This window comes from Astyanax mexicanus, chromosome 20, assembly GCF_023375975.1.
Source record: "Astyanax mexicanus isolate ESR-SI-001 chromosome 20, AstMex3_surface, whole genome shotgun sequence".
Classification (NCBI taxonomy): Eukaryota; Metazoa; Chordata; class Actinopteri; order Characiformes; family Acestrorhamphidae; genus Astyanax; species Astyanax mexicanus.
The window spans coordinates 29,015,634-29,040,848 of NC_064427.1; the positions used below are offsets into that span (position 1 = coordinate 29,015,634).

The 25,215-nt window shown below is 38.4% G+C and overlaps 1 protein-coding gene across 1 annotated transcript; it reads left to right on the forward strand.

Moving 5' to 3' along the window:
- The first annotated feature begins 384 nt into the window (after nucleotides 1-384).
- On the forward strand, nucleotides 385-16,100 carry prrc1 (proline-rich coiled-coil 1). The gene is made up of 9 exons (XM_007252438.4): nucleotides 385-494; nucleotides 2,940-3,048; nucleotides 5,475-5,900; nucleotides 7,035-7,180; nucleotides 7,317-7,419; nucleotides 7,558-7,721; nucleotides 8,192-8,295; nucleotides 9,690-9,792; nucleotides 12,396-16,100. The coding sequence occupies exons 2-9, from the start codon at nucleotides 2,952-2,954 to the stop codon at nucleotides 12,603-12,605; spliced, it is 1,353 nt and encodes a 450-aa protein (XP_007252500.3). The 5' UTR covers nucleotides 385-494; nucleotides 2,940-2,951; the 3' UTR covers nucleotides 12,606-16,100.
- Nucleotides 16,101-25,215: the final 9,115 nt, after the last annotated feature.

Genomic DNA, 25,215 nt, shown 5'->3' on the forward strand with positions numbered 1-25,215 from the left:
GCATTAACGTTGGCTGGATAGTCCGTGGGTGCTGCTTTTCTAGGATGTGCCCGGTTGCGTGCCAGCTGCTGTAAGATTAGCCAGAATTATTGTTGTTTATTTATTGGAGAATACTACTATTTGCACTTATGGTAACGTTACAAACTGCATTTGTTGTCATGTACTTTCTATAAAGAGAATGCTTTGTATTGTACTTATTACTGAGGTAATTCAAATTGTAACGATTATTATTGTTATTGTTATTTTAGGAATTGAAAGCAATACTAGTTATATTTTAAGATAATTTTTTAAATATATTTATATATTTTTTGTCAGCAAGCCAATCATATTGCAGCATTCCTTCGGCGCCCCGCCCACCTTACCCTACAGACGTGGCAATTGGTGACGTCTATTCAACGCGGCCATTTTCGACGAGGGTCGGTAGAGTTGGGGTCTGGAGTTGGTGGATGTGATTTCGTGTTGTGTGGGTTTGATTAAGGAGACAAAAGCGCCAGGTAAGAGTTTATCGCTGCGCTTAGCGAACTTTTAAACCTCGCTGTGCCGCGTAGTTTAGCTGTGGGTGTCTATGAGGCGGAATGTAGTTAAGCTAATCTGCTCAGAAAGCTGAAGACCCGGAGTGCAGGAGCTCAGTGGGGGAGCTGAACTCTCAGCTAACAGGCTAACTAGCTGGCTAACTCCATTTAAGAGCCGTTTGACTGCTACATTAACATTTGTCTGATTTTTCTGCGCTGAGCTGTTTAACAGACGCAGCCCAGGAGCCTTTCCCACCTGTGTGATGTAAGTTACTTTGAGTGCAGTCAGACTCCTCCACTCAGTGGTGTTCATGTTAGCTAACATTAGCTGGGGTTAGGTTAGTTACCATAACCCAGATAGCTATGTTAGCTAACAGTTAGTGTCAGTTAAACTAGCTACATTAAAGTATGTTGTGACTTACACTTTTCTGTGATAATTTAGACATTTATTCCGCAGAAACCAGCAGTAAAACTATCTATATCTGCATGCCCTGTTCTTGGCTGATTGCTCAATCTGTAAACCCCAGACCCTGAAGCTCACAGACTTCCCCTGTTTGTGTTCCAGTGAGCTGATCTGATCTCAGCTGTTGAAGACGTGGCAACAGCACCCAAGGCAGACTTACATGCTGATTAAACATTAGCTAAATATCTCTGAAATAAGTGTTTTATTTAATATAGAACAATCAGACCTCCTGCTAGGGATGAAACAAACTATGAGAGTTCATAGTTCAGAGCTCAGTGCTATTTGAGCTAAGTAGCCACAGAGCCCATAAAATGTAAGGGTAGAAAAAGAATGCAGCTACTGAAACATAATGTGTTCTCTCAGTTTAACAGTCCAGTCTGTTTCACCTGCTTAAGAAGTTGTTTCCACCTGCTGCTTTCCCTGCTTTAACACACTCACTTAAAAACTCAGTAATGGATGACAATAAGGGGACAATTTATGTATCTGTAGCTAAGGCTGGGCGATATTGTAAAAAAGAAAAAAGAGAGAATCTTCATATTCTTCAAATGTATGAGCGTTTCTCGATTACAGTATTCCATTTTTGTTTATTGCATAACTTTAGTGTTTTATTTTAAACAAACAGCACTATTTAAAGTGTTACACATTTTGTATATAATTTCTTATTTTTTATAGTTTTTAGTAAGCAGCCAACTTTAACCTTACAGCAGTTTTAATACTAGACACAGTACAAGCATTGTATTTCCGTTAAGGAAAAATATAAAATAAGATCACTGCCCTTACAAGTTTCTAACACAAACAAATGTCTGTGTACTGATATCCCCTCTGGCAACAGTATGTAAAGTTCTACAATCTTAGATATCCAAAACATAAAATTAATCCAATTAACCTCCCAGCCCTATCTATAGCTGTATTATTTTTTTTCCATGAAACTTCACTGTTCCCTTAGTTTAATGTAGCAGTCTGTTTCACTTGCTTAATATGTTGCTCCCTTAGTTTTGAGGGAATGCTCTATGCCAACCATAGTACATAGAACAGTATATATTACCTCTGGTCCTGAAGGCCCTGCACATTTTAAGGATGTCAGCTTATTTCCATCCCATTATTGAGTTAAAGTGGGGGTGTTAAAGCAGAGGAATTACTACAATGATGGAAAGTGCTGCGCTAGAGGACAGCTTCTCATCCGTAACATATATTTTCTTATATTAGCCAGCTCTTACAATATTAGGTAGCTAACAACTTGCTTGGATTCCTTGTAGATGCCTAGACTTTACATGAACTCTAACAAGGATTTTTTTTAACCTTTTGCTTCTGCTTGTGTGGCTATTTACCTGAATATACTGGACCCATGTGCATGTACAAAGACTTTTTTTTTTTAGATTCATTTATAAGTTCCCTACTTTAGTACACCCCCTGCCACTCTAAAAGAACTTGTTAATTAACTGATTTGAATGTGTTTAAGTGTGTTGGGTGCAGGGAGATGTGTGAGACAGGGTTAGCAAACACTGATCTGTTAAATGCAACTGAACTCTTAAGTAAATGATACTCTGTTGAAGCAGCCATAACATTAATCTAGTGTTTAGGGAAGATTCAATTTTAAGGTAGGCGTAAGTTTAGAGTCACATTCCACATTTACTATTTACATTGAAGGACTAGGTTCAGTTGCATTTAATGTGGGTTTAGTTGAATGTTGGGTGAACTTCTGTGGCTTCTCTATAATGGGGAAAATGTACCATCCGGTGATGCACAATGTTAGGTATTAAACAGAATGTTTGGTATAATTTACCCAACCTTTCTTTGCAAAATAAAAACTTTCAGTTTGCTTATAACTGCAAAATTTAGTTCAACCTGTTGCTGTTGACAGGAGGCAAACACACCTTGTTACTTTGCTTGGAGCAGTGCCAAGCCTCTTTCTACAGTATTATTAGCACAGACTGAATTGCTTTTGTCTTCTTCACAATCCCCAGGATTGAGGAAAGATGATGGAAGAGAGTGGAATAGAGACTACCCCACCAACCACTCCTCCACCTCCCCCCAGTGTGGCCGCTGCTGTTAGTCCTCCTCCTCTCACAGTGGGTAAGGTCTAAGCTGGTGCCTTTTGTTAGGTGATGGATATTTAGGGGGATGTTTACTGTGAATGTTTACAATGGAGCACCATCTGTGTGGAAGATAAAATTTTGCCACAGTGGAAACGTCTGTTCGATAGTCGTTTATTGAAAGTGACATTCAGCAGGTGCATCATTTTCTGAAAAATTCACATTGGCAAAAAATGAATGCATGCAATATTGGATAAAGTTGTGATTCATTAGAATCTAATACTTCTGTGGGTGCAGTGGAATCACCATCTTCAGATCATATACAAGTCAGACTTCTTCCATATGCACTAAATCATGATGACACTTTTTTACACCTGGTCTCTTTATGTGATTAGTATGTGGAATATGCTGATTTGTTTGTTGTACTGCAATTAGTACTGTGTCAAGTGTCCTGAGGAGCCTTTACACTGCTAAAACATGGTTAAAATGTGTCTCAGACTACCTCCTGAAGTGGTTTGAGCAATCACATTTGTATCTGTTTTAAATGCACCTATGGGTGTTTATATCACTGCTATCTAAAAACAAGTATCCATTTTTGTCAAATTTTAGATTACTACACAATTTCAACAAACCAACTGTTCCTTACACTGTGTCAAAATGTATTGGTGAATAGACCAATAGAAGTTCTCCAAAATTACCTTAAATAAACAGTTTTTACACTGATACACTGGTTTTGTCTCTCTCCTGTAAAGTTGCTGTTTTGGAGTTACTTGTTTTTTCATTGGACAGCGAAATATGTGGATTGGCTTTATTCAGATATATAAAAGTTTTCTTGCTTAGTTTAGGAAAGTGAATCTTGGGAATTCACCAGAAGCACTGTCCTGTTCGTGTCATAGTGCAGGTAGTGTGTGCCTTGAGGCTTGTACATGCAAATGTGTCCCATAATAAGTTGCATAACTTTGAGGAGACCTTCACAACAGTGCTTTCTCTAAAGAATAATTGTGGCTTTGGGGGAAATATTCCCAGCTGATGTTTTAGTGTGACATATGCAACAGTTCTGGCACAGTTATTTACACCCACAGTGGCATCTAAATGCCCATATTATGTGTGTTATTGCCACGAGCTAACTATTAATAAGGCTTGTAAAGGTTTTGTGTCTTCAGTGGACACTCAGGGATAAACCAGGGTCCTGCTGTCTTTTTTACTGTGATTGTAGTATATTGTTGTTGTTACTGTTATTATTTTTTTTTTCAAGCAAGGTCAGTTTGGTCTTGTGTAGTTAAGATAGATGAAGCTATTGGAAATTGAGGATTATGCTTTGTGCTTGCATTGGGTGTTTGCTGCAAGAGTTTGATGAACCAGTAAGAAAATTATTTAGGGTTTTTTTTTTTTTTTTATACACCTACTTTCTTTTTTGCCTAGTTAAATTGGACTGGAGCCATTTGTTTAAATAGATCTGAATACAGTAGTCACACTAAGACTTGAACCCAAGCAACCACACCAAGACCCTTGAGAGGAGGTGGTCTTTGTGTGGTTTGTTTGAACTCTGAGGTGGTTTGTTTGTGGTAACCACTTGTTTGTGGTGAGCTGACCTCAATCTTACCCAACTATTGTGCAATTTAATTCACTCCTTACACAGTTAAACCTGGTATATTTTTCAGAAATGTACTATAGTTGTGAACAAATGTAACCTCTGCTGTTACTCCATGTTAAATAGCTCAGAAAGATGCTCTAATTCAGAAGACAGGACCTTCTTCCTGTATTTACATTCTTGCTCCCGTATTTTTTGTTTTTGTTATGTATGTATTTTTTCATCTGTGTTAGGACAAAACAAATAATGGGGAAACAACACTCCAACTTTTACAGCTTGTTAACTGCTTGGACCAAAGCAAATAAACTATAGTTGTGACAGTGACATAAAACGGCAGCATGCAGCATCACTCTATTCAGTTTAACCCCTTTAACTGCAATGTGATCAGGGGGCCGTACCATATTTTTATGAATATGAAAGCCACAGAAAAACGTCCAAGAACACCAACCAAAGATTTATTTACTTATTTTTACTTGTAACATGCCCTGCAATTCATGCCAGTCAGTGACACATGCTGTAAATAATGTTAATTGAAATATTGGATCACCAACATTGAATTATTGTCCAGCCCTACCTACTGCATACTCTGCATACTCCCAAATACTCTTTTGATTCTGAACACAAGTCATTACTTTGGCAGTAAATTTATTTGAAAACATGTAAGGGTATTGGTATTTCACACAACAAGCTTAATTTTTTTTTTGTTGTAAAAAGTTACCCGTCCGTTATTAAAATTGTTCAAGCTCTTAAAAGCTTTTACAAAATTCTTGACTTAAAGACACTGATTTGCTATCCCCCTTTTGTCTCTTCATTTCTTTAGGACAAGTTTAACAATAAACCTGCTGATCATTAACATCTTCCTTCACCTTTTTCAGGTCTGTCTGCTCCACTGACCCTTCCCAACACCACAGGCATCTCCAGCTTTGTCCCAGAAGGCTACTCCACTCCAGTACGCCCTGCAGCAGTGACCTCCACCCTGCCTCCAATTCATTCCTCTGCTCCTCCTCCGTTTACTCTCAGCCCCATGAACCCTCTGTCCACAGCTTCCCCAGCCACTGCTCCTCCACTGGGTGGAGGTGTGCCGTACAGCAGTCCCATGGCCCACTTCTCCTCCCCAGCTATGGCTCCTCCTCTCAGCTCCACTGCACCTCCTCCAGGACCAGCCTTTACTGCTCCACCTATGGGCCCACCCACAACCGGCTTTGCTATGAGTGCAGGCTATGATATTACTCGTGGACACGCTGGTCGCACGCCACAGACGCCACTAATGCCTAGCTTTTCCAGTGCACCTCCCATGCCAGGTATGATTGTTATCTACAACTTTGAATTAATTTTGTTCACTATACACTGACATGGAAAAAAAAAGCACTGACCTATGGGATATACCTGTGAGGCCTCCTGCATTGAATGTGGATGTGATTCTGCCAGAGTTGCTTGTCTGTTTGCATGGACAGTTTTAGCCAGAAACTGGCAGGTAGCAATGGCTTCAGTGTTGTATTCCTAGTACACATGTGACATTATGGATCAAGGAAAATTTTAAATTCCACAGAACGCTTAAAATAATATGTCCCGTCCATATGGCACCCATAATCACGCCTCGCTCAAACTTATTAATAATTTTATTTGACCTTTTCTTAAGCACACACTGGCCAGTGATCAGCCTCACTCAAAATTAACACCTCACAGCATAAACAGGTGTGGCCATTTCCAGGCTGTCTTCTAAGGTAACAAATCACAGTCCAAATATATACTACTCTCCCATGCTTTTTGGCATGTTTCTGTGGAAATATTTTGTTTCCAGCTGCGTAAACGATCCTGATGCAGTGATTTATACAGAGTCCTATGGAACAATGCAGTATAAATTCTCACTTGGGTTTCCATTAAAACAAGTGGAGTAAAAACAGGGTATAGCAAGCCACAGGCAATGAATGATATTTGTCATCTGTAATATAGCCTGAGGTGAGTGGTGTGATGCGGAAACTGCAGGGTCAGGAGAGCTAAATTGGACGCTATTATCTGAATGACTGAGTGGAGGGCAGTGGAACTAAGCCTACCAATTTCAGCCGAGCAGAGCTGTCAGCTCATAGCCACTCTCATCAGCGGGGCAGGGAGCTGGCGGCCACCACCCCTTCTCTGAGAACGCCCGCAATTTAATTGTGCGCTACGGGAGAGAACTATTGAAATAAATAGCTACAGAGAGCTGGCATGTAAAGGACATTCAAAAGTTCTGTGAAGCATTTCATTAAGGCTGCTCACAAGGTCAAATCTGCTTTTAACAGATTGATGATTACTTTCTTTTATTTTAACATGTGTGTCATGTTTATTGTAAACACTAAATTATTTATTGTGTAATATTTTTTAGGTAAATAAAAGTACCGTCAGACCTTCCTATACAAATCTTTCTGATGTAAAGTATATTGTGACTGATCTTTCAGGTGTGGTTACAAACCCAATGATGCAACAGCCAGTCATGTCAGGTGGTCTGGAGGTGGTGTCCCCCATTACCTTCCCAGAGGACCATGAGGATCCCAGAATCACTCCAGAGAACCCTTCTGGAGGAGGAATTTGGGGCTTCATCAAGGTATTGGGCCGTTTTTAGTTGTGTAGAAAATCTAAAATAAAAAGAATGACATAATATCTGAATTTGTTTTGTTTTTTTTTTGCATTGAATTTCAGTTGCATGGTTTTTTCATCTCATTAATATAATTCTGTTTCAGGGTGTGGCGGGTAACCCCATGGTGAAGAATGTTCTGGACAGAACCAAACACTCTGTGGAGTCCATGATCACTACACTGGACCCTGGAATGGCTCCATATATTAGTGAGCACACTTCTTCCAGAATACTTCACTGTTAGAATACTCATAATACAGCTGCTGTGGTGTTGTTTTGATTTATTTTTTTAAAGAACTTTCAGAGAAGTGATGCTTGAATAATCTGTGTTAATATTTGTGTGACAGAATCAGGAGGTGATGTGGACATTGTGGTGACGTCGGATAAGGAAGTTAAAGTTGGAGCGGTACGAGACGCCTTCCAGGAGGTGTTTGGCCTGGCCATGGTGACTGGAGAGGCAGGCCAGTCCAATATTGCTCCTCAGCCAGTGGGTTATGCAGCAGGAGTGAAGGTGAGGTGCTTCCTTCAGATATCTTACTTAGATCTTACAGAATTGGAAAGCCTTGCCATGTTAAGTGTGGTGTGATATATGATAGGTCCACTACACATAATGGTTTCTGCTTTTGTCTATAAAAGCCTGTATTGACAAAAGTAGCAGGACACCTGCTTATTGGCCATTTCTTCAAAAATCAATGGTGTTAAAAAAAAAAAAAAAAAGTAATCCTGCTTTTGATGATGTAACTGTCTATACTGTCCAGGATTGGCTTGTCACTATATTTTATAGCATTGCTGTGAGGATTTGATTGCATACATTATTAAAACCTGGCAGGTTGTTTTATTTAAAGCAAATTCAACTAAATAAGGTCAATGTTGTGAAGTTATTCAGTCACTCGGGAAAAGATGAACCTAATTTATGTGTGGAATACCTTCATGGGAAAGCTGGGGCCTGCAACAAATGTGGTTATTTCCCTGTCACTGCAGGGAGCCCAGGAGCGCATTGACAGTCTGCGGCGCACTGCCATAATCCACGAGAAACAGCCTGTGGTGTCCGTGGAGAACTTCATAGCTGAGCTCTTTCCAGACAAGTAAGCAGGAGGAAGCGTTCTCAAGTCCTTCACCTCTTCTCTTTCAGATGGTGTACATTACAGCCTAGTGATTTTTCTTTCCTCTCTTGTTCTCCACATCTATCGTATCTAGTATCTTTGGACTACTGTTTGTCGTTAGAGTGTGTACACTTTTAACAACCAAATAAACTGATCCTTGCAGAAAGTGTATTTATCAGTGCCTGTGTATTGCTTACAAAGGCATTAGAAATTCAAAAGCGTCATATTTTTGATTTTACTTGAAAAAGAGTTTGGCGTCCTAAATTTTAATCTCAGTTTAAATGACACAACTTGTACCAGATCCAAGACTATGACTCTGTGTTCAGCTGGAGGACACTGTGGAAGGTTGTAGCACGAGCGTCTGCTTTCTGAGGTGGTGGTGGTGGTGCTGCTGCTGTCGTTCCAGAGTGTAGAGAGAATACTAATGTAAGCGCCGAGGCTGCGGATGGCGTTAAAAAGAGAGGGAGTAAGCAAGGCCGAGATCAACCACCCTGATCTGGCCCGATCTGGCCTCTGTTATCTCCACAAAGCACAAGTCAGTACTTGCTGGAACAGCACCACACAGATTGACCACTTGCCTATTAAATCGAGACTGGGTCTCTTGAATTGAAGAAAGCCTGAGAGACTATGGTCGTTCCTGTTTCTCCAACTCCAATTACTGCTGCTGTATAATGTTGAATAGACACATTTAGTACTGCTTTTCCCCAGGACCCTGGTTTAATTAAAGCCTTGGCAGACAACACAGCATCATCTTTTGTTTGTGTTTGTGTCTGGCTATTTTTCTTTCAAGCCTAAAGGAAGGGTGTAATGAAAAGGCTAATGCACTTAAAACAACAGTCTGTACTCTGTAAGTTTTGTGGATTTGGGGATTTAGAGACCTCTGGTGAGAATGTGTAATTGCATTGAGCATGCTGAGGAGTACTTTTAATGCAGGTTAATTTAATATAAATAATGAATTATTGCAGTGTAAAATTATGTTTTTTGTGTGAATTGTTTAGATCATTTTGTTTATTTATGAAAAAGAACTGTCAGAATGTAGACCAATTAAACCATTCTGGTTTTAGAATGAATGTATTATATATTAAATGTTGCAGGGATGGTCATGCCAGGAGACTGATACCATTTAATTAGAACATTTTGTCACCTGCCAGCTCAGAAATGCAACTGTTTTCAATTTAAGAGAAAAATAGGGACTGTTGCTTTAAATACTAGTTTATTTTGAACATTTAGTGTGGGGTTTATTATGAGTGTAGTTATTGTTTCAGATATTCATTGTTCATTCTTCTCTTATTTGTCCTTGGGTATTACTGCCTTTGTTTGCCCTGCTCTATTATTGATGCCCGTGCTTTGATTATAATTGTGATGTTCTCTCCTAGGTGGTTTGATATTGGCTGTCTAATTCTGGATGACCCAGGCAATGGCATTCACATCGAGGCTTTCACACAGGCTACTCCCGTGGCCCTGGAATATGTACAACAGGTAAGATGACTTTTCCTCCTGCAGCCTCAAGTGTCTCAAGTCTTTAATTAAACCATACATTACATCAAAGCTGTTTGACCCAGTATAAAAGTGTTAAATTGCCAGGCCAGAAATATCACAGACTTGTCATGTTGAATAGGGATGTCGACCACAGCTGTGTTTCTGACAGCCAGTCAGCCTGTGCCTGAGTAGCTCAGAGTCTTTCATTTGAACTGCCATGTAGCCTTGCTTTATGCACCATGTTTGGAACTCTGCCTGCCAAACTGTCCAGTGATTCAGCAATTAAAGGACAATTTGTCTCGTCAAGCTCGCAAATTTCCTCGACGTTAGAAGTAGTGAATTTAAAGAGATTAGATAGAGCAGCATCCTCAAATTAAAATAACCTTTTTAACTTATTAGTTTTTTCATGCAAACACTGACAGCAAGCTTCTTAAAAAGAGTGGATGTACCTTTACGCATTCAGTTTGCATTTAATTTTTTTATATAAATCTGTATATATATATATATATATATATATATATATATATATATATATATATATATATATATATATATATATATGTGTATATATATATATGTGTATATATATATATGTGTATATATATGTGTGTGTGTATATATATATATATATATATATATATTAGTTTTATATTAGTTTTTAATCCTCACCAAGAAAGATGTTTGGCTTGTCGCTACTTTAGGACGTCAGCTGCTGTGATCTTTATGAGGAATGTCATTTATGTAAGACTTTGAAAAGATTAAAAAGTTGTGTTGACAGATGACAATTTGATCACACGTTTTAAAATGAGCTCCGATATTAATAACAACATGATTTTTGTAGCATTTCAAATGCAGGTCAGTGCACTGTGGAAGTTTGATCAAAAGAAGCATGTTTTAAAAAGATTTAAAAGGCATGGGGAGAGAGAATTTGACATTTGCGTACAGCTACTGCACAGCAGTACATTAAAATTCAGCCTGTGAATGTAACCCAGCCTGTTCAGAAGCTCGAACTAGCACAATCCCAGTCCCAAGAATGAATGCCTGGTATCCAGTCACGTGATCAGAAATCGGGGCAAATTACGTAATTTTTAAAGGATCAGAATTGGGTGGAACAGATCCAGATCATTGATTTATCATATTTGTGGGCAAGCCGTCAGGCAGAGCAATCTGATTCGCTAGCTGAGCTGTGAGTAGGCTAGGAAAGAGAACAGCAAGCTAACAGTCGAGCCATTCACTACTTTCATCCACACATTTTCTTTCAAACTGTCCAAAAAGCATCTAGTCGGCTAGGTGTAAATCACACTACAATATTAGTGGACTCCCAAACATACAAGGAAAAGCATTTAAAAAATGAATCAAGGTTCTAATTATTGTGATTAATACGCCACATGGTTTACACTTATGTGCACTTAGTTTAATAAATACATTTTTCTATGCATTGCCAACGTAGTAAGACACCCAAAATCAAATGCCTCTGATTTTAAAAATGTGAGGCAAATGCGGCAAAAAATGTGATTTTGACATCCCTAGTCAGAAGCCTGTTTGTTTAATTGTGAATGTGCATCTAGAGTGGTACGCAGCATCTCAGCACATGGGGAGCAATTGAGGGTTGGGTGCCATGTTCAGGAGCACCTCAGCAATGAATGTTGAGGGAGTAGAAAGCGCTGTTCCTTCACTCCCCCCTTCATGACAAATACATATGTAAAGGTAGTGTTCATTACACTATATAATGCAAAAAATGCTTCATATGATTAAAAAGGGGTATCCAGATTTGCACTGGGATCCTCTTAGTAAGCAGTCAAATGATGTATCATGGAGCTGCACACTACATTCACATCAGACTAGAGCTGGGCGATATGGCCCCCCGAAAAAAAAAAATCTTTTTTTTTTTTTTTTTTTTTTTTTTTTAAATCCGATTTTCGATTTAAATTGATTTTTTCCTCTACTAAAAATCCAATTAAAGATGATAAAGAAATTACTTAAATGTCCCCTTTGTGGTTAAAGTGCAACCAGAAACAAGCAAAAAAAACTTTAACTTTGTAAACCGTGAGAACATCCAGTAACTTTTAGAAAGCTTTCTCCAACATAGTTTAGGTACTGACACAATGCACCCTGAGTTAGTGCTGCTGCTGCGTTAATTAATTCCATTGGGAGCAGCACTTCTCCCACTCCGCTACATGCTTCTGTTTAGGGTGTAGAGATAAATTTGTCACGCTGCTTCGTTTAGAAGCAATCGGTTTAAAACGCCTTACAGCGATGACATGTTGCGGGGCTAAGCTCACTCTAAAGTACAGGAGCCCACAGGGGAGCGTCGGTGGTGAAAATTAAAACTCAGAGAAAATCGATTTTTAATAAAAACACATTGTCCTGAACTGTAAATTCGAATTAATCGATAAAATCGATTAATCGCCCAGCTCTATATCAGACTGTAGGAGACTGTAAAGTGGAAATTATTAAGGAAAAATATACAATATATGGCCTAAAGGTTTCAGCCAAGCTGTAGTTTTAAAGATACCGGGTTTTGCTGTGATCTTGACATTACCTTTGTCCTGGGCTTGTGATCTAAAAATGACATTCTGCATCTTTTCAATGTGACCCTGTAGGCGCAGTCTCTCACTCCTCCAGACTACAGCCTGCGGTGGTCTGGCCTGCTCGTGACCGTGGGAGAGGTGTTGGAGAGGAACGTGCCCAACGTTAGCCGGACAGACTGGCACCTGGCCTTTACTGGCATGTCCCGCAGACAGATGATCTACAGCGCTGCCAAAGCTCTGGCTGGAACGTACAAACTGCAGCTGCCCCCCAGGACGGTATGAGTTTACCTGAACGCCCCTCAAATCAAATTTCCCCACAAAGCAGGTTCACTGCCTGTAAGAATGACACGCCTGGCAGCCTATAGAAACTCTTTTCCCATCTGTTGTACAGAGGATGTGTCCTGTCCGTTTCTAGCACATGCTTTAAATCATGAGGGAATATACCTGGGTTTTGGAGTTCATTGACTGAAGTAGAGCAAATCAAATCATAAAAGTTCACAGTTCAAAATTGATCAGTGCTGCTATAAAGGTCTGAGCAGATTTGGTCCTTCTTTCATGCATTTATATACAATGTTCATATAAACACATATATAAATATAGTTTAACATAATGGCAGTGTCACGCGAAAATAACTTTACTTTGTGTAATTATATGGTGATAGATTGATCAAAAGAAATGCTCTACTCTTTTCACATTTGCTGATGGTTTAGCTTTTTTTTGGTTTGTTTTTTGGCATGACATCTGTGATTGTTATTACAAACTATTTGCCAACGTTTATGCAATTTGTCCTCTGAGTATGTTTGTAAGGTTCTATATTTAAAGTATGCACATCGTTCGATCTCGCATTTGAATCCACTGCCAGTTCAGAGAGATCTGCGTGTAAACAAAGTGCATTTGGCCAATCATCACAACATTGAACATTTTGAATAATGCTAAATATCGCTTATTATTTTTGTCTACAACATTACAGATATCAAGATATTTGGGGGGGGTATTTGTAAAACAATTTTAAGGTTGGCAGGTCTGTTAGTATCGTGTAAAATGTCTGCTAGGTTTTGCTAGACTTTGAAAGGCATCCTATGCATTAAGAAAGTACCACTAGATGGCTATATTGAGTAAATAAGTAGATTCAGAAGTGGAACAGAACACGGACCATACACCTTTGAGCCAAGCTTTGCCCATTACACAATGAAGTATATTGTTCTAAAATAAGTCATCCCAATCCGTATTCCAGATATAGGATACTAGTATAAAAATATACTACAATATAATTACGCTTATTACAATTGAGCTTAATGCAGTTGTGAATTGAGGCTGATTTAGATTGGAAAACAATACATAAAAAAGGTGTTGTAGAGTTAATTTGATGGTTTTGTAGATGTAGTAAAAGAGTGAATTCATGTCCTCGATTACAGATTTGATCCTTCCCTGATGTGTGTCATGCAGGCGGCTATTTATAGCCTATCCCGCTGTGTACGCCTTTGTTAGCACAGACTATTAATCACATCAAGTGTCAGAAATATCCGGTGGGGAATGTTGGAGCTCAGGTCAATTTGAAATAATGTGATTTGTTAGACAGGTTCTTCAAACACTTTAAAGCAGCATTTTTCATGCATCAATTAAGAGCCAGATTTATATCATTGTCCCAAACTTTCTCACATGTTCAATTTAATATGGTAACTTTAGCTCTGTCATGACAGTTGTTATTAATTTATCATATAATAAATGTAGAGACATAATCTTACCCATTAACATTCATTAACGAACTGATATGTTGACTAAAAATAGCTATTTTATTTGATTTATGTTTTAGGATATTTTAAAATATTCATATTCCAATTTCCTTTGTTTGAATTATCTTCATGATGAGCAGTTGTATGTGCATTATTGTGCTATTATAGAATCATTTCACTAGCATAAATCGGTACAATAATGATAGTATTGTTTATCACACTTATTTGTGTGCGAGTGACAGTCCTAGTTAAATGAATAACTTTTACTTTTTATTTATGCATGAAAGTTGGGCCAAATCAAGTCTTAACATTTTTGAACCCAGTTTATCACAGATTTTCAATTCAGAGGCAAAAAAAACCTCAGGGAGATAAGACAAGAGGACTGACGACCCCTATGAAATATTCCCGACCTCTAACATTTGTAAATGTTTGTATTGTTTTTGAATTGTCACTCAGTCTGTCACCTTTGATTGTTGTTTGCCCTTTTTAAAGCACAAATTGTGCAGTGTAAATAGAGTAAATATGTGGTATTCTGTTACCAAAGGACATGTATACTGCTGCAGCGCAAGTGCTTTTGAAAGAAGAGAGGTGCATTTTTTATTTTATTAAGGGTTTTCTTTTTTTATTTTTTGCTTTCAGTGAATCAAGTGTTAAGGTTGTCCATAACATTATCTAAACTTCACCAGAATCATCATGTTACTACGTTATTCTAGCTTGAAGAGTGCAGAATCTAATATTTGCACACATTGTAAGCCTAAAAACTGTGTCTTTACATTTAGTGACTGTACATAAGCATGGACAGTGCAACACCGCTCAAAAGTGATTCCTTCACAGGTCTAGCGCCTCTGCTGGCCAGTTGCAGTATGATTTGTAGCTATGGCCATCCCTATATATTTCAATGATAAAACAGCCTGTTTTTCATCTATTTTTTTTTCTCTAAACTGTCTTTTTAGCTCCAGTATCTAATTCCAGCATTTAGGTTTTTCTGTGCTAATATTGGCACTTTTTCCATCACAGTTTTTAATATTATTGTGTTCATTGACTCTCTCAGCACCTCGGGGGTGAAACTGAACCGCAGTATCTTTGGTTCATCTTTTGAAACGTTACTCTTCTTGGACAAACAAAGGTTTCAGGCTTTGCTGAAAACTCAATGTAGGCAGTCTGAGACACTTGTTCTTGAAGTCTTTGAGAAGTCATGGTTTGATAAGGTCCATTTTTTTTAATGATGTAAATAAAGTCATTGAAAATTACTATTAAGTGCTCAGTTTACCAGACAGGGCTAAGCCTAATCTTGAATGATACAGCATTTTGAATTAACTTTTTTCTTAAAGGGAATGTGTATTCTGTGACTAGGATTAGTCCCTGTCCGTGAAACTGACTCAAACGGTTTAAAGAATGGTTGGCTGGCATTCATAATGTTAATGATCTTGGCATTTGGAACAAACAAAATTGGTGGTAATCTTATTTAAAATTAAATTAAATGAATTAAGTTTTGTCAGAATCAAACTACCCAGTACAAAAAAATGGTCAACACAATTTCCTTACAGTAAAAGTGAAAACACTGTGCTCAGTTATAACCTTTATTAATTAAAAACTAATTGAATGGTTCTCTGTTAATGTTGAAATCCGTTTTTTTCTGACTCTTGTCCATATTCTGATGATACTGATGTAGGCCCACAGTCTGACCCCCACCTCAGAGTGATACAGAAGTGATGCTGATCTGTGCGTGACCTCTGGGGGGATTGTCCTGTAACAGCGGCGTGTCTGTAGAGATATAAGATGTGTAGTGCTCTACTGTTTTCTATCAATGCCAAAATCACTGTTATGTATGAAAAGAAAGATGTGTGATGTAAATGAAGAGATTGAAAAAGATGTAGCATTGTCTCAGAGCATCATCTAGATGAAGAAAAACAACTGCCTTTATTAAAATGTTGTGTTTGCATTTTTAAAGCAGATATGGATGTTTTTGTCTTTGGACCTCCTTAGAATTGTACTTCCTGAAGGTGCCTTCTGCCAGCAGAAGAGTAAAGACCTTTTTGGTAAACCTGCCTTGTGTCTTTTGTTTGGTTTACGTAAACATACAAACATCTACACTGGTGTGCCGTAAGTCATGGGATTGCAGTATGTAATTTGATTATGAAGTGTTATTTCAGAGGATGGCTTGTATAAATTATTAGGTGTTATCTTGGGAGTGAGATTGAAGTTGTGAAGTTAAGAAGACCTTGTAGTTCTCACTATACAGCATAATCCTAATTCGGATCATGAAAGCCAGTAATGCATAGTATTAATTATAATAAACAAAAAGTGTTTTATCACACCACATGTTTTGTGCCATTTACCATAGAAAATACAGTAGCTTAGTCTGCTACATTGTCTGTAATTGACATGATAAAATCCAAATCACTAAATAGAGCTCTAACGTTTTAATCCCAGCTATTTTTTTTTTAAATCTGAATATGGATTTTCAGCCCACATTAAAGAAAATAGTAGACACATACCTCATGAACACTTTATGATGAATGTAATAGGTACAATCCAGAATTAATTCTGATCTGTTGCCATGAATCATATGTGTCTGATTTCAATAAACCAAATAGGAACACTTACTTACAGTTAACACTTGTATAACACCTTCTTGTCTTTCTTGGCACCCAAGGATGTTTACAATGATATTATACACGCAATCACTTACACCTTAATTTTTTTTTTTTGGTCATTCATACTGATGACAAAGATTAGATTTGGGCTACACTTTACTGCTGTGTAAACTACCAAGTCAAATTACAGTTTATTATACCACAGTTCCAACCCTGCAATGTGATTGGCTGAAAGGCTTTCTATGAGTGCCGTTATCAGCCAGTAATGGACTGTAACCGAAGCTCTTTATGTATTTATTACTCCACCACATACAGGTAACCTAGCAACGATGCAGCGCTTACCAGCCCTACAGTGCAGCTACAAACAGAGCAGCAATGGAACTATTTTAACTCAGGGTGTTTATAACCAAACAGATCGTATTTTCTCGTCCTCTTTAACTCAAAATCTTTTAATAAACAGCAATAATGGAACTGGTATAATCACAATAATACACTCTAGGTTCGTGCTATAACGTAATATTGGCACTGCTGTGCTTCGGTCGTGTATCATTGCTTAATTATAACTTTTTTGTGGGTTGTGATTGAGTGTGGAGAAGCAAGAAGTGCTGAAGAAAAGAAACTAACAAATCTTGACCTAAAAACTGATCAATATGACTGAATTTTAAACCACAGTCTCAGCAGCAAACCTTATTCTAAATACTGCAGTCTGTGAGGTGAGACACTGCAGCTGAACAGTACAAGTTTGGACCTCTGGAGATACAATTAGCCCAGAGTGCTCTGCTGGGAGATACTCTTTGTATGTCAGATAGATGGCCCTCGTCATGAACTGTGAAGTCTGCCATTACAAATTCAGTCCCTCCTGTTGATCTCCCTCAAGGGTCTGTGCCCCGATAACAAGCAGCACTCAGAGAGAAGGTGGAGGGGTCGATCCCATCTAATGAATTCTACCAGCCCATGTGTTTCTTAATCTGATGGATTTTTGCCAATTAAATGTAATTGGAGACCTACACGCTGAAAACGCAAGCTGCTTACATATTCAGCTTTAGCTAAGAGTCGAGTAATAGGATGTTTCTTCCCTCAAACCTGAACTAACGAGTGAAGGAGAAATGGCCTGGAGAAATGAGAGGAGTTGTTGCAGAAACTTTGCTTTTAGGTCAGTATGGATTTTAGTGGGGCATGAAAAGACAAGGTCATGAACAGGGATGTCCTGATCAGGTTATTTTGCCTCCCAATTCACTCACTCAATTACTCACTCATCGTCAATCGCTTTATCCGTTAAGGGTCGCGGGGGGGCTGAAGGAATCGGGCGGAAGGCAGGGTACACCCTGGACAGGCCGCCAATCCATCGCAGGGCAGATAGACACAGACACACAGACACATTTACTCACACACTTATACCTAAGGGGCAATTTTCAGTCAAGTTCCAATTAGCCTGAACGTGCCGTCTTTGGACTGTTGGGAGGAAACCGGAGAACCCGGAGGAAACCAAAGCAGACACGGGGAGAACGTGCAAACTCCACAAAGAAAGACCCGGGTCGCCCCAGCCGGGAATCGAACCCAGACTGTCTTGCTGTGAGGCGGAAGTAAGTTAGCCTTTTAATATTTGTTCATTCACCTATCATGTAGCACCTAATAATCTCCAACACTCAATTTAACATTAAAAGTCAATCAATGCAAATATACCTCAAACTTACTACATGTATCCACCCTTACACTTCCTCAAAATTCATCTCAAATTTAAAGCTCAGAATCTGCCAGGCTGACCGAGGACCAGTAATTGGTTTTAGATTGAGAATGAGTCGACTCCTGCACGGCTGAATGATTAGATTGCTAGATCATTGTTTCTTGCGAGAGCAGGAACATGTTAAATCTACAGATCCATATGAGAGACTTAGTAATTATTTCTGAGAGACTTTTCAAAGCCCTTTTCTTCCAGACTAATTCAGTGTTACCGAATGGACTGCCTGATGCCTTCCTCCATGAGACTTTAATGTGTTTACGCCTCAGCTCACAGACATTCTTTCTCTTTTGATCCTGTGGGCCATGGGCTGAGACTAAAAAGGTTGGCAGTTTAACTAAAAATATAAATTAGTGAGTCATTTGTATGATTTGGCGAGATATGAAAGCCCCGGTTTATGAATAGAGGATGGCACTAGCAAGATTTAGTGTGCCCTATTGATGCCTTCAAGTCTACTTTAGAGAGTCATACTTACAGGCTTGTAGCTGATAAGTACATTATTTCTGTTCAAATGGTTTTACTTAGAAACGATACTAACAACTTGGTGAAAAAAATAAATTCTGTTTCCAATAGAGATCAAATAAAGTCACAATTAATGCAAACAAGACAAAGTCCAGTGGGCTAAGCTGTGCTATTATGATCAGGAGATTGCCAGTTCGAATCCCAGTCATGCAGCTCAAGAAAATGGGATAAAAAAAATCTGAAATCTAAAAATAAATGGCCACTTTTGCTATTAAATGAGCATTTTTTATTGACATGTGCCAAAGTCAGAGTTTCCAACTCATATATATGAATTTGTTTTGGCATTCGTGTGCATTTATCGAGTAAATATGATACTTCTGACATGACTTCAAGCTTTTACAGCAAGTGAACTGAGTATTTAGCAAAGAAAATCGAGTTTATACCAATAGTTCCAAATATGACAACCCAGCTTAAGTGCTCTATCACACCTGAACCATCTTCTCCCTTTAAAACCGTGAAAGTCAGGATTTGTGTTTTAAACAAGAGTTTGGGTAACATACAGTAAATGAAAAATGATCTTTAAGGTAAACCTCAAAATGTTTGTAGGATTTAGGTCAGGGATCTAACTGGGACACTACAGGATATCCAGCCTTTTGTTCCCTATAGTGTAGTTCAGGTTTGTTGCAATGCTAAAGCTGAAAGAACACTCCAGCTTTATTGCACGGAAACATCTTCCGGAGAGTTTTTCTCTTGTAATTAACTGCTGTACACGGCTTCCTGGTGATGATAAATGTCCTCATAGCATTGCACTGTCACCATCATGCTTCATAGAGAGGATGCTGCTGGTTTTGGGTTTAGGTTTACTTTTCTGCATTTAGGCCAAACTTTCCAATTACAGTCCCATTAAACCAAAAACACTGTTTTAATGTTTTGCAGACTGCTAGACTACAAGAGCTCAGGTTACCTGACTTCATAAGAGGAAAGATAATGTGACTGAAGGCGGTGGAGGTAATCTTCTCAGTCAACTTAAACCATGTTCAGTTTAGGGTTTGTACTGCTTGGTATTCTCTGCATCTGCTGGTGTCCAGGCACTTAAATTTCCTCCCACCTACCAAAATTGCTCCTCTATGTAAATTGTCTTGTATGTGGGTGAATGGTTCTGTGTGGTACTCTGAGGTGACACACTGAGGCTGTTTGAATTGCAGGGGGAAAAATTTTAAAGGACACCTCATTATATGGGCTTGATCATTTATTTCATACTCTCTACTGGAAACAAATAGTGCATTGTGCAATATTGCATTGACTCAGGACAGTCATACACACTTTCATACATACTTACACTCATGCACAGGGCCATTTAGAATGTTATTGTCCCCTCTCTGCTCTAGCCCACCCCCACCTGTCTTTTGTTACCCCGGCCCCTCGTTACCGGTCCCAGGTGTTCCTCACCCTCATATCGTGTATATAAGCCCCTTTGTTTCAGTGTTTCTTGTTAAGTCTTTTGTGTGCCTTGTTCCTTATTGTTTGCTTTGTTTGCTTTGTACCTGTCTGTTCTTGTGTCAGATTTATTTGTTTTTTAGATCCTTGTGATATTCTTACTATTATATTTTTGGGTTTTGTTTAGTCTTTGTTCTGGTCTTTGAAATTTAGTTATTCTAGTCTTGTTTATTAGTTTTTTGCTTTTCTTGAGTTTTGTGTTTTCTGTTCATGCTTTTGGTTACCTTGTTTCGTTTAATTAAAAATGACCTGCATTTACGTCCGTTCTCTCATCCTTCTGTCCATGACAGTTGATAGGACAAGGTATAAGAGGGGCTGAAAAATGAAATAAAATGAACTTAATTAAAAATTAAATAAATAGATCTCCTTTCTTGTCTATGTGCCCTTAAATCACAGAATCTATTCCTGCTGAATCTATACGCAATGATTAACCTGAAAGCTTTCATTCTTTTACTAGACTCTTATATAAAATACAGCAAATCACGCAAATAAAGAGATCCTGTTCTTTGTGAAACTGTGCCACTTTCTGTTCGACCTTTTTTTCAGAAATGTCAATGTGGAGTATTATATCACAGAAAAAGGATTCCAGGAGAAAGCTATCTTGATATGTTTTGTTGAAGAGTTGAAGGACAGGCCAATAAGCAACAACCATTTACAGAGGCTCCATGCAGGCCTAAATTCACTTACTCAGGATGTGGTTCAGCTGGATGATACATGGTACATGCTGCTGAAAGGCAGGGTGAGTAGAAGCTACAGCACCATTAATTTTCAAACCACCAGCTCAAGGACACTCGAAGTTGCAGAAGCTTCAGGAACAACCTTAACTGACAACATAAAACTGAGAACCTAAAGAGTTCTGAAGGATCATGCAGGTCATGCAGAGATCAGCTGGTGCTTTTTTTTTTGTTTGTTTAAACATGGCTGGAATACATCATTGTGTTCAGAGAGAATGAGGATACACTTCCTGATAAAAAAGAACAAGAAGATAAAGATCCTTGTAAAGAAATATTATTAGAGATGTGTAAAGTTTGCTTTGAGGATGTTTTATAGATCTATAGAAAATGCCTGACATTTATTCCAAGTTTTATGGCTCAGATGTTTTTCACACACAATTCTTTTTTTAAAATAATAATTCTAATTTTACCCAATATTTCTACCCAATTTGGAATTTCCACACATGTGAGGTCAGCCACTGTTTTTTATTAAACTGCTGCTGAGTCAATACAACAGCTAACAGATGCATGTGCTAGTTGGCATTACAATGGGAGTGATAGGAACAGTTCTGTCACAGGGGCTCTCTCGGACTCTGGCTGCTGATGGATTTTACCTGCAATATTATCGCTAGACCACTCAGGTCAATCATTTTCTTTTTTTAGTTTGAAACCAGTCAGTAAATGGCAGATTTTACAGTAAAACAGTAATGCAGACTTCATAAAGTATTTTAAATGTTTTTTTTTTTATATTAATATTAATAAAGAGGCCTCATAACAGAAACCTGACAACTTTTTTTTTTTTTAAACTGAAAAGGTTAGGCAGAGTAAAGGCTGCTTCACAAGTCATACACTAGTGCACACTGATATGTCAAATGTCATGGGACATTAGACTAGTATCGTATCCCATGTCTTTTGCAGTGCCCCATGCATTATATGTAGATATTTGCATGGACAGTTTTGTTTGCATAGTTTTAAATTTACATTCATAAATAATCTTACCATGAGCATGCTGGTCCATTTCCAGTCTCATTTACAAGATAAAATTTCTTTTTTTCTTTGAAATTTGCAGTGCCAAAAGTCATATTACAGCAGTATGTAAACTGATAATTAAATGTTACCTCAGGGAATGGCTTGGGAATGCCCATACCTGTATAAGTTGTGAGGTGATATCTTGTGAGTGAAGTTAAACACTCTTCAGCATGCTCATGGCAGGGCAATAGGAATCATTGGAGTTATTGGAGTGAGTCTTAATAGTGGATGCCAGATGAATGGGACATTCAACATTCCCTGGCAAAAGTCATGGAATATGATGGTAGTAGTATTGAGCATGTCAGTTTATAGATTGCCACTGTTCAATGAAAAACATGTATCTCCAAAACATCAACCTTACAGGATAGAGATAAAACATTCTTGACTTTCAATGTAAGTCAATGTGAAAGTGTCATTTTGGATCATTTCTATTGTTTCTTCTTTGTAGAAACTGTTTGTTGGTTTAAATTATGTACTAAACTAAAAATCGCCAAAAATGGAGGTGCTTCTTTTTAGTTGGACAGCAAAGAAATACATGCTCTATAAAACTCTTAATAAATGACGACTAAAACTGTCCCTAACCCTAGTCTAAAGTAAAGACTCAGACAGTGGTGTATTCCTTCTAAAATGGGAACCAACGTGGATTTTATGAAGAACAGAGCACACATAATATAGAAGACATAAAATCAGACTTTAAAAAAGAAAGACAGGAATCAGGCAGTGAAGAAGATGGGCGTGAAAGTGCAGGCTGGGTGGCTTTCTGATCCAAGGGCAAACTACAACATGTCGTTAAGTCTGCAAATCAGAAAAATGTATTGACTGTAACGTCCTCCCTGCTGGATATCTGCACAAATCCATAGTTAAAAAGCAGCTTGAGAAGATTGCTAGCCGCTGCCACCCGGGAGAACACCTGCTCCAGAAACCTGTAGAAACAAAAAGGTCAGTTTCCTATAACTCTATGCTAATGATGGAGTTTCTGAGTCTAATGCTGAAGAATGATACTGCAGGCACAGAGTTGAACATCTGGACATCAAAACAAGCCAGATTTGCTACCAAGATGTCAGAGCTATCACAGCAGCACATAAAGAATAAAGACTAAGAATAGAAGCAGTTATTATTCTTCTGCTTGTATGAAAGCCAGCGATGACAAGTGGCTGTTTGAGGCCTGGGCTTTGTCTTTCTGGATTGTGGAGGTGATTAAGTTTGCCTTCATCTCTAAAGGCTTAGCAGCCCGTTCACAGCTCCGCTCCTTCACCAGCACACCAAACGAGTCCTCAGAGGCATCACTTCAGGGCGGCGCTGGCATGTGTGTGGCAGTGAGAGAATAAGAATGCCTCATATATTACTGTCTAAATGACACAAAACCCCTCTAAGTAAGAGATGTGTCAAAAGATTCACTGAAAATACTTCTTTTTCTCTGAAGCAACGAACCTCGTTCAGCTTCTGTCACTCAGCTCAGTGATCAGCGATGCTGCCTGAAGGCCAAAAAAGGAAAAGGGTTCAAGCAAATTACATAGAAAATCATTATTTTTTACTAAGACTGCCAACTAAAAGTATAAAGATACCTTGTGTTCTTTAACAATCTAAACATGAAGTTTTTAGCATATGTTTTTAACATCAATTTTAAATGCAGTGGAAATTTGGCATGCTCTCTGATGCTATTTTATCCTATATACATACAGCTCTAAAACAAAAATAAGAGACCACTTCAGTTACTGAATTAGTTTCTCCGATTTTGCTATTTATAGGTACATGTTTAAGTAAAATGAACATTGTTGTTTTATTCTATAAACTACAGATATTTATCGCAAATTCCAAATAAAAATATTGTCATTTAGAGCATTTACTTTCAGAAAAGATGTAGAGCTTTCAGACCTCAAATAATGCAAATAAAACAAGTTCATATTAATTCAAAGTTTTAATAGATAAGAAATCAATGTTTGGTGAAATAACCCTGTTTTTGATCATAGTTTTATTGCAACCTGGCATGTTCTCCTCCACCAGTCTTACACACTGCTTTTGGATAACTTTATGCCACTCCTGGTCCACAAATTCCAACAGTCTAGCTTGGGTTGATGGCTTGTGATCATCCATCTTCCTTTTGATTATATTCCAGAGGTTTTCAATTTGGTAAATTAAAGAAACTCATCATTTTTGAGTGGCTGTATATATGCGTGTATATATGTATATATGTGGCTGTATATGGACACGGAGAGGTGCGTTATGGGAGTTGGAGTTCCTGTAATCATACATCTAACTTTTTTCTATCATTAAACATGTCATGTTTTGATCTATTAATGCATCCAATAAAAACATGGTCAGTATGAGAATATCAGTATTAACAGTTCTGAATGAAACTGTCTGTTCTGACTGATTGAATCCTAGACTGTGGGTGAAAGTGTGTAGATGTGGATGAAATATTAACATTTCACGTTTGAGGGGGATCACTGGCAGAAAGTCGTGGCTCAGCATGGAGGACCTGCGCTTAACATTGCCATGGAAACAGACTGCGGAGCTGCCTGGGCCATTCCCACTCACAGCCAGCGGCTCTGCAGCCTCTCCAGCCTGCGTCTGCCCTCGCACTGAGTCACCAACAGACACCACGGATACTGCACTGCTGTGCGCCACTTATGCGGCAAATTCTGTTCACACTGCACCCCTTCCTGACTGATTTCTGACTGATTGCTGCAGTTTAATACAGGATTGATACCATTTGTAGTAGAGTGTGTGCAGTGGGTGTACATTGCATAAACTGACCTCATAATTCTTGCAAATAGAAATCATATGTAAAAGTGTTAAAAAACACAGGTGTTCACATGTGATATATATTAATACTTAAATTAGATTAGATTTGTTTTTGTAAATTTGGTTTTGAATTTGCACTCCTCCAAGTGGACGGTTGTTTCCTGTTGAGAGTACACTGTGCGCTATTGGCTGCCGTTTCTAATCGGTGTGTGGATGAGTGCTGTCGTGTAAAATTGTATGTATGTAAATTGTACAGCATCCTTGGGTTTCTAGAAAGGCGCTATATAAGTGTAACTTCATTCATTCATTTAACACCCTGTGGCGAATCATACCACACCTGTAAATATTTACATATCTACCTGCATGTCAAGTTTTGCA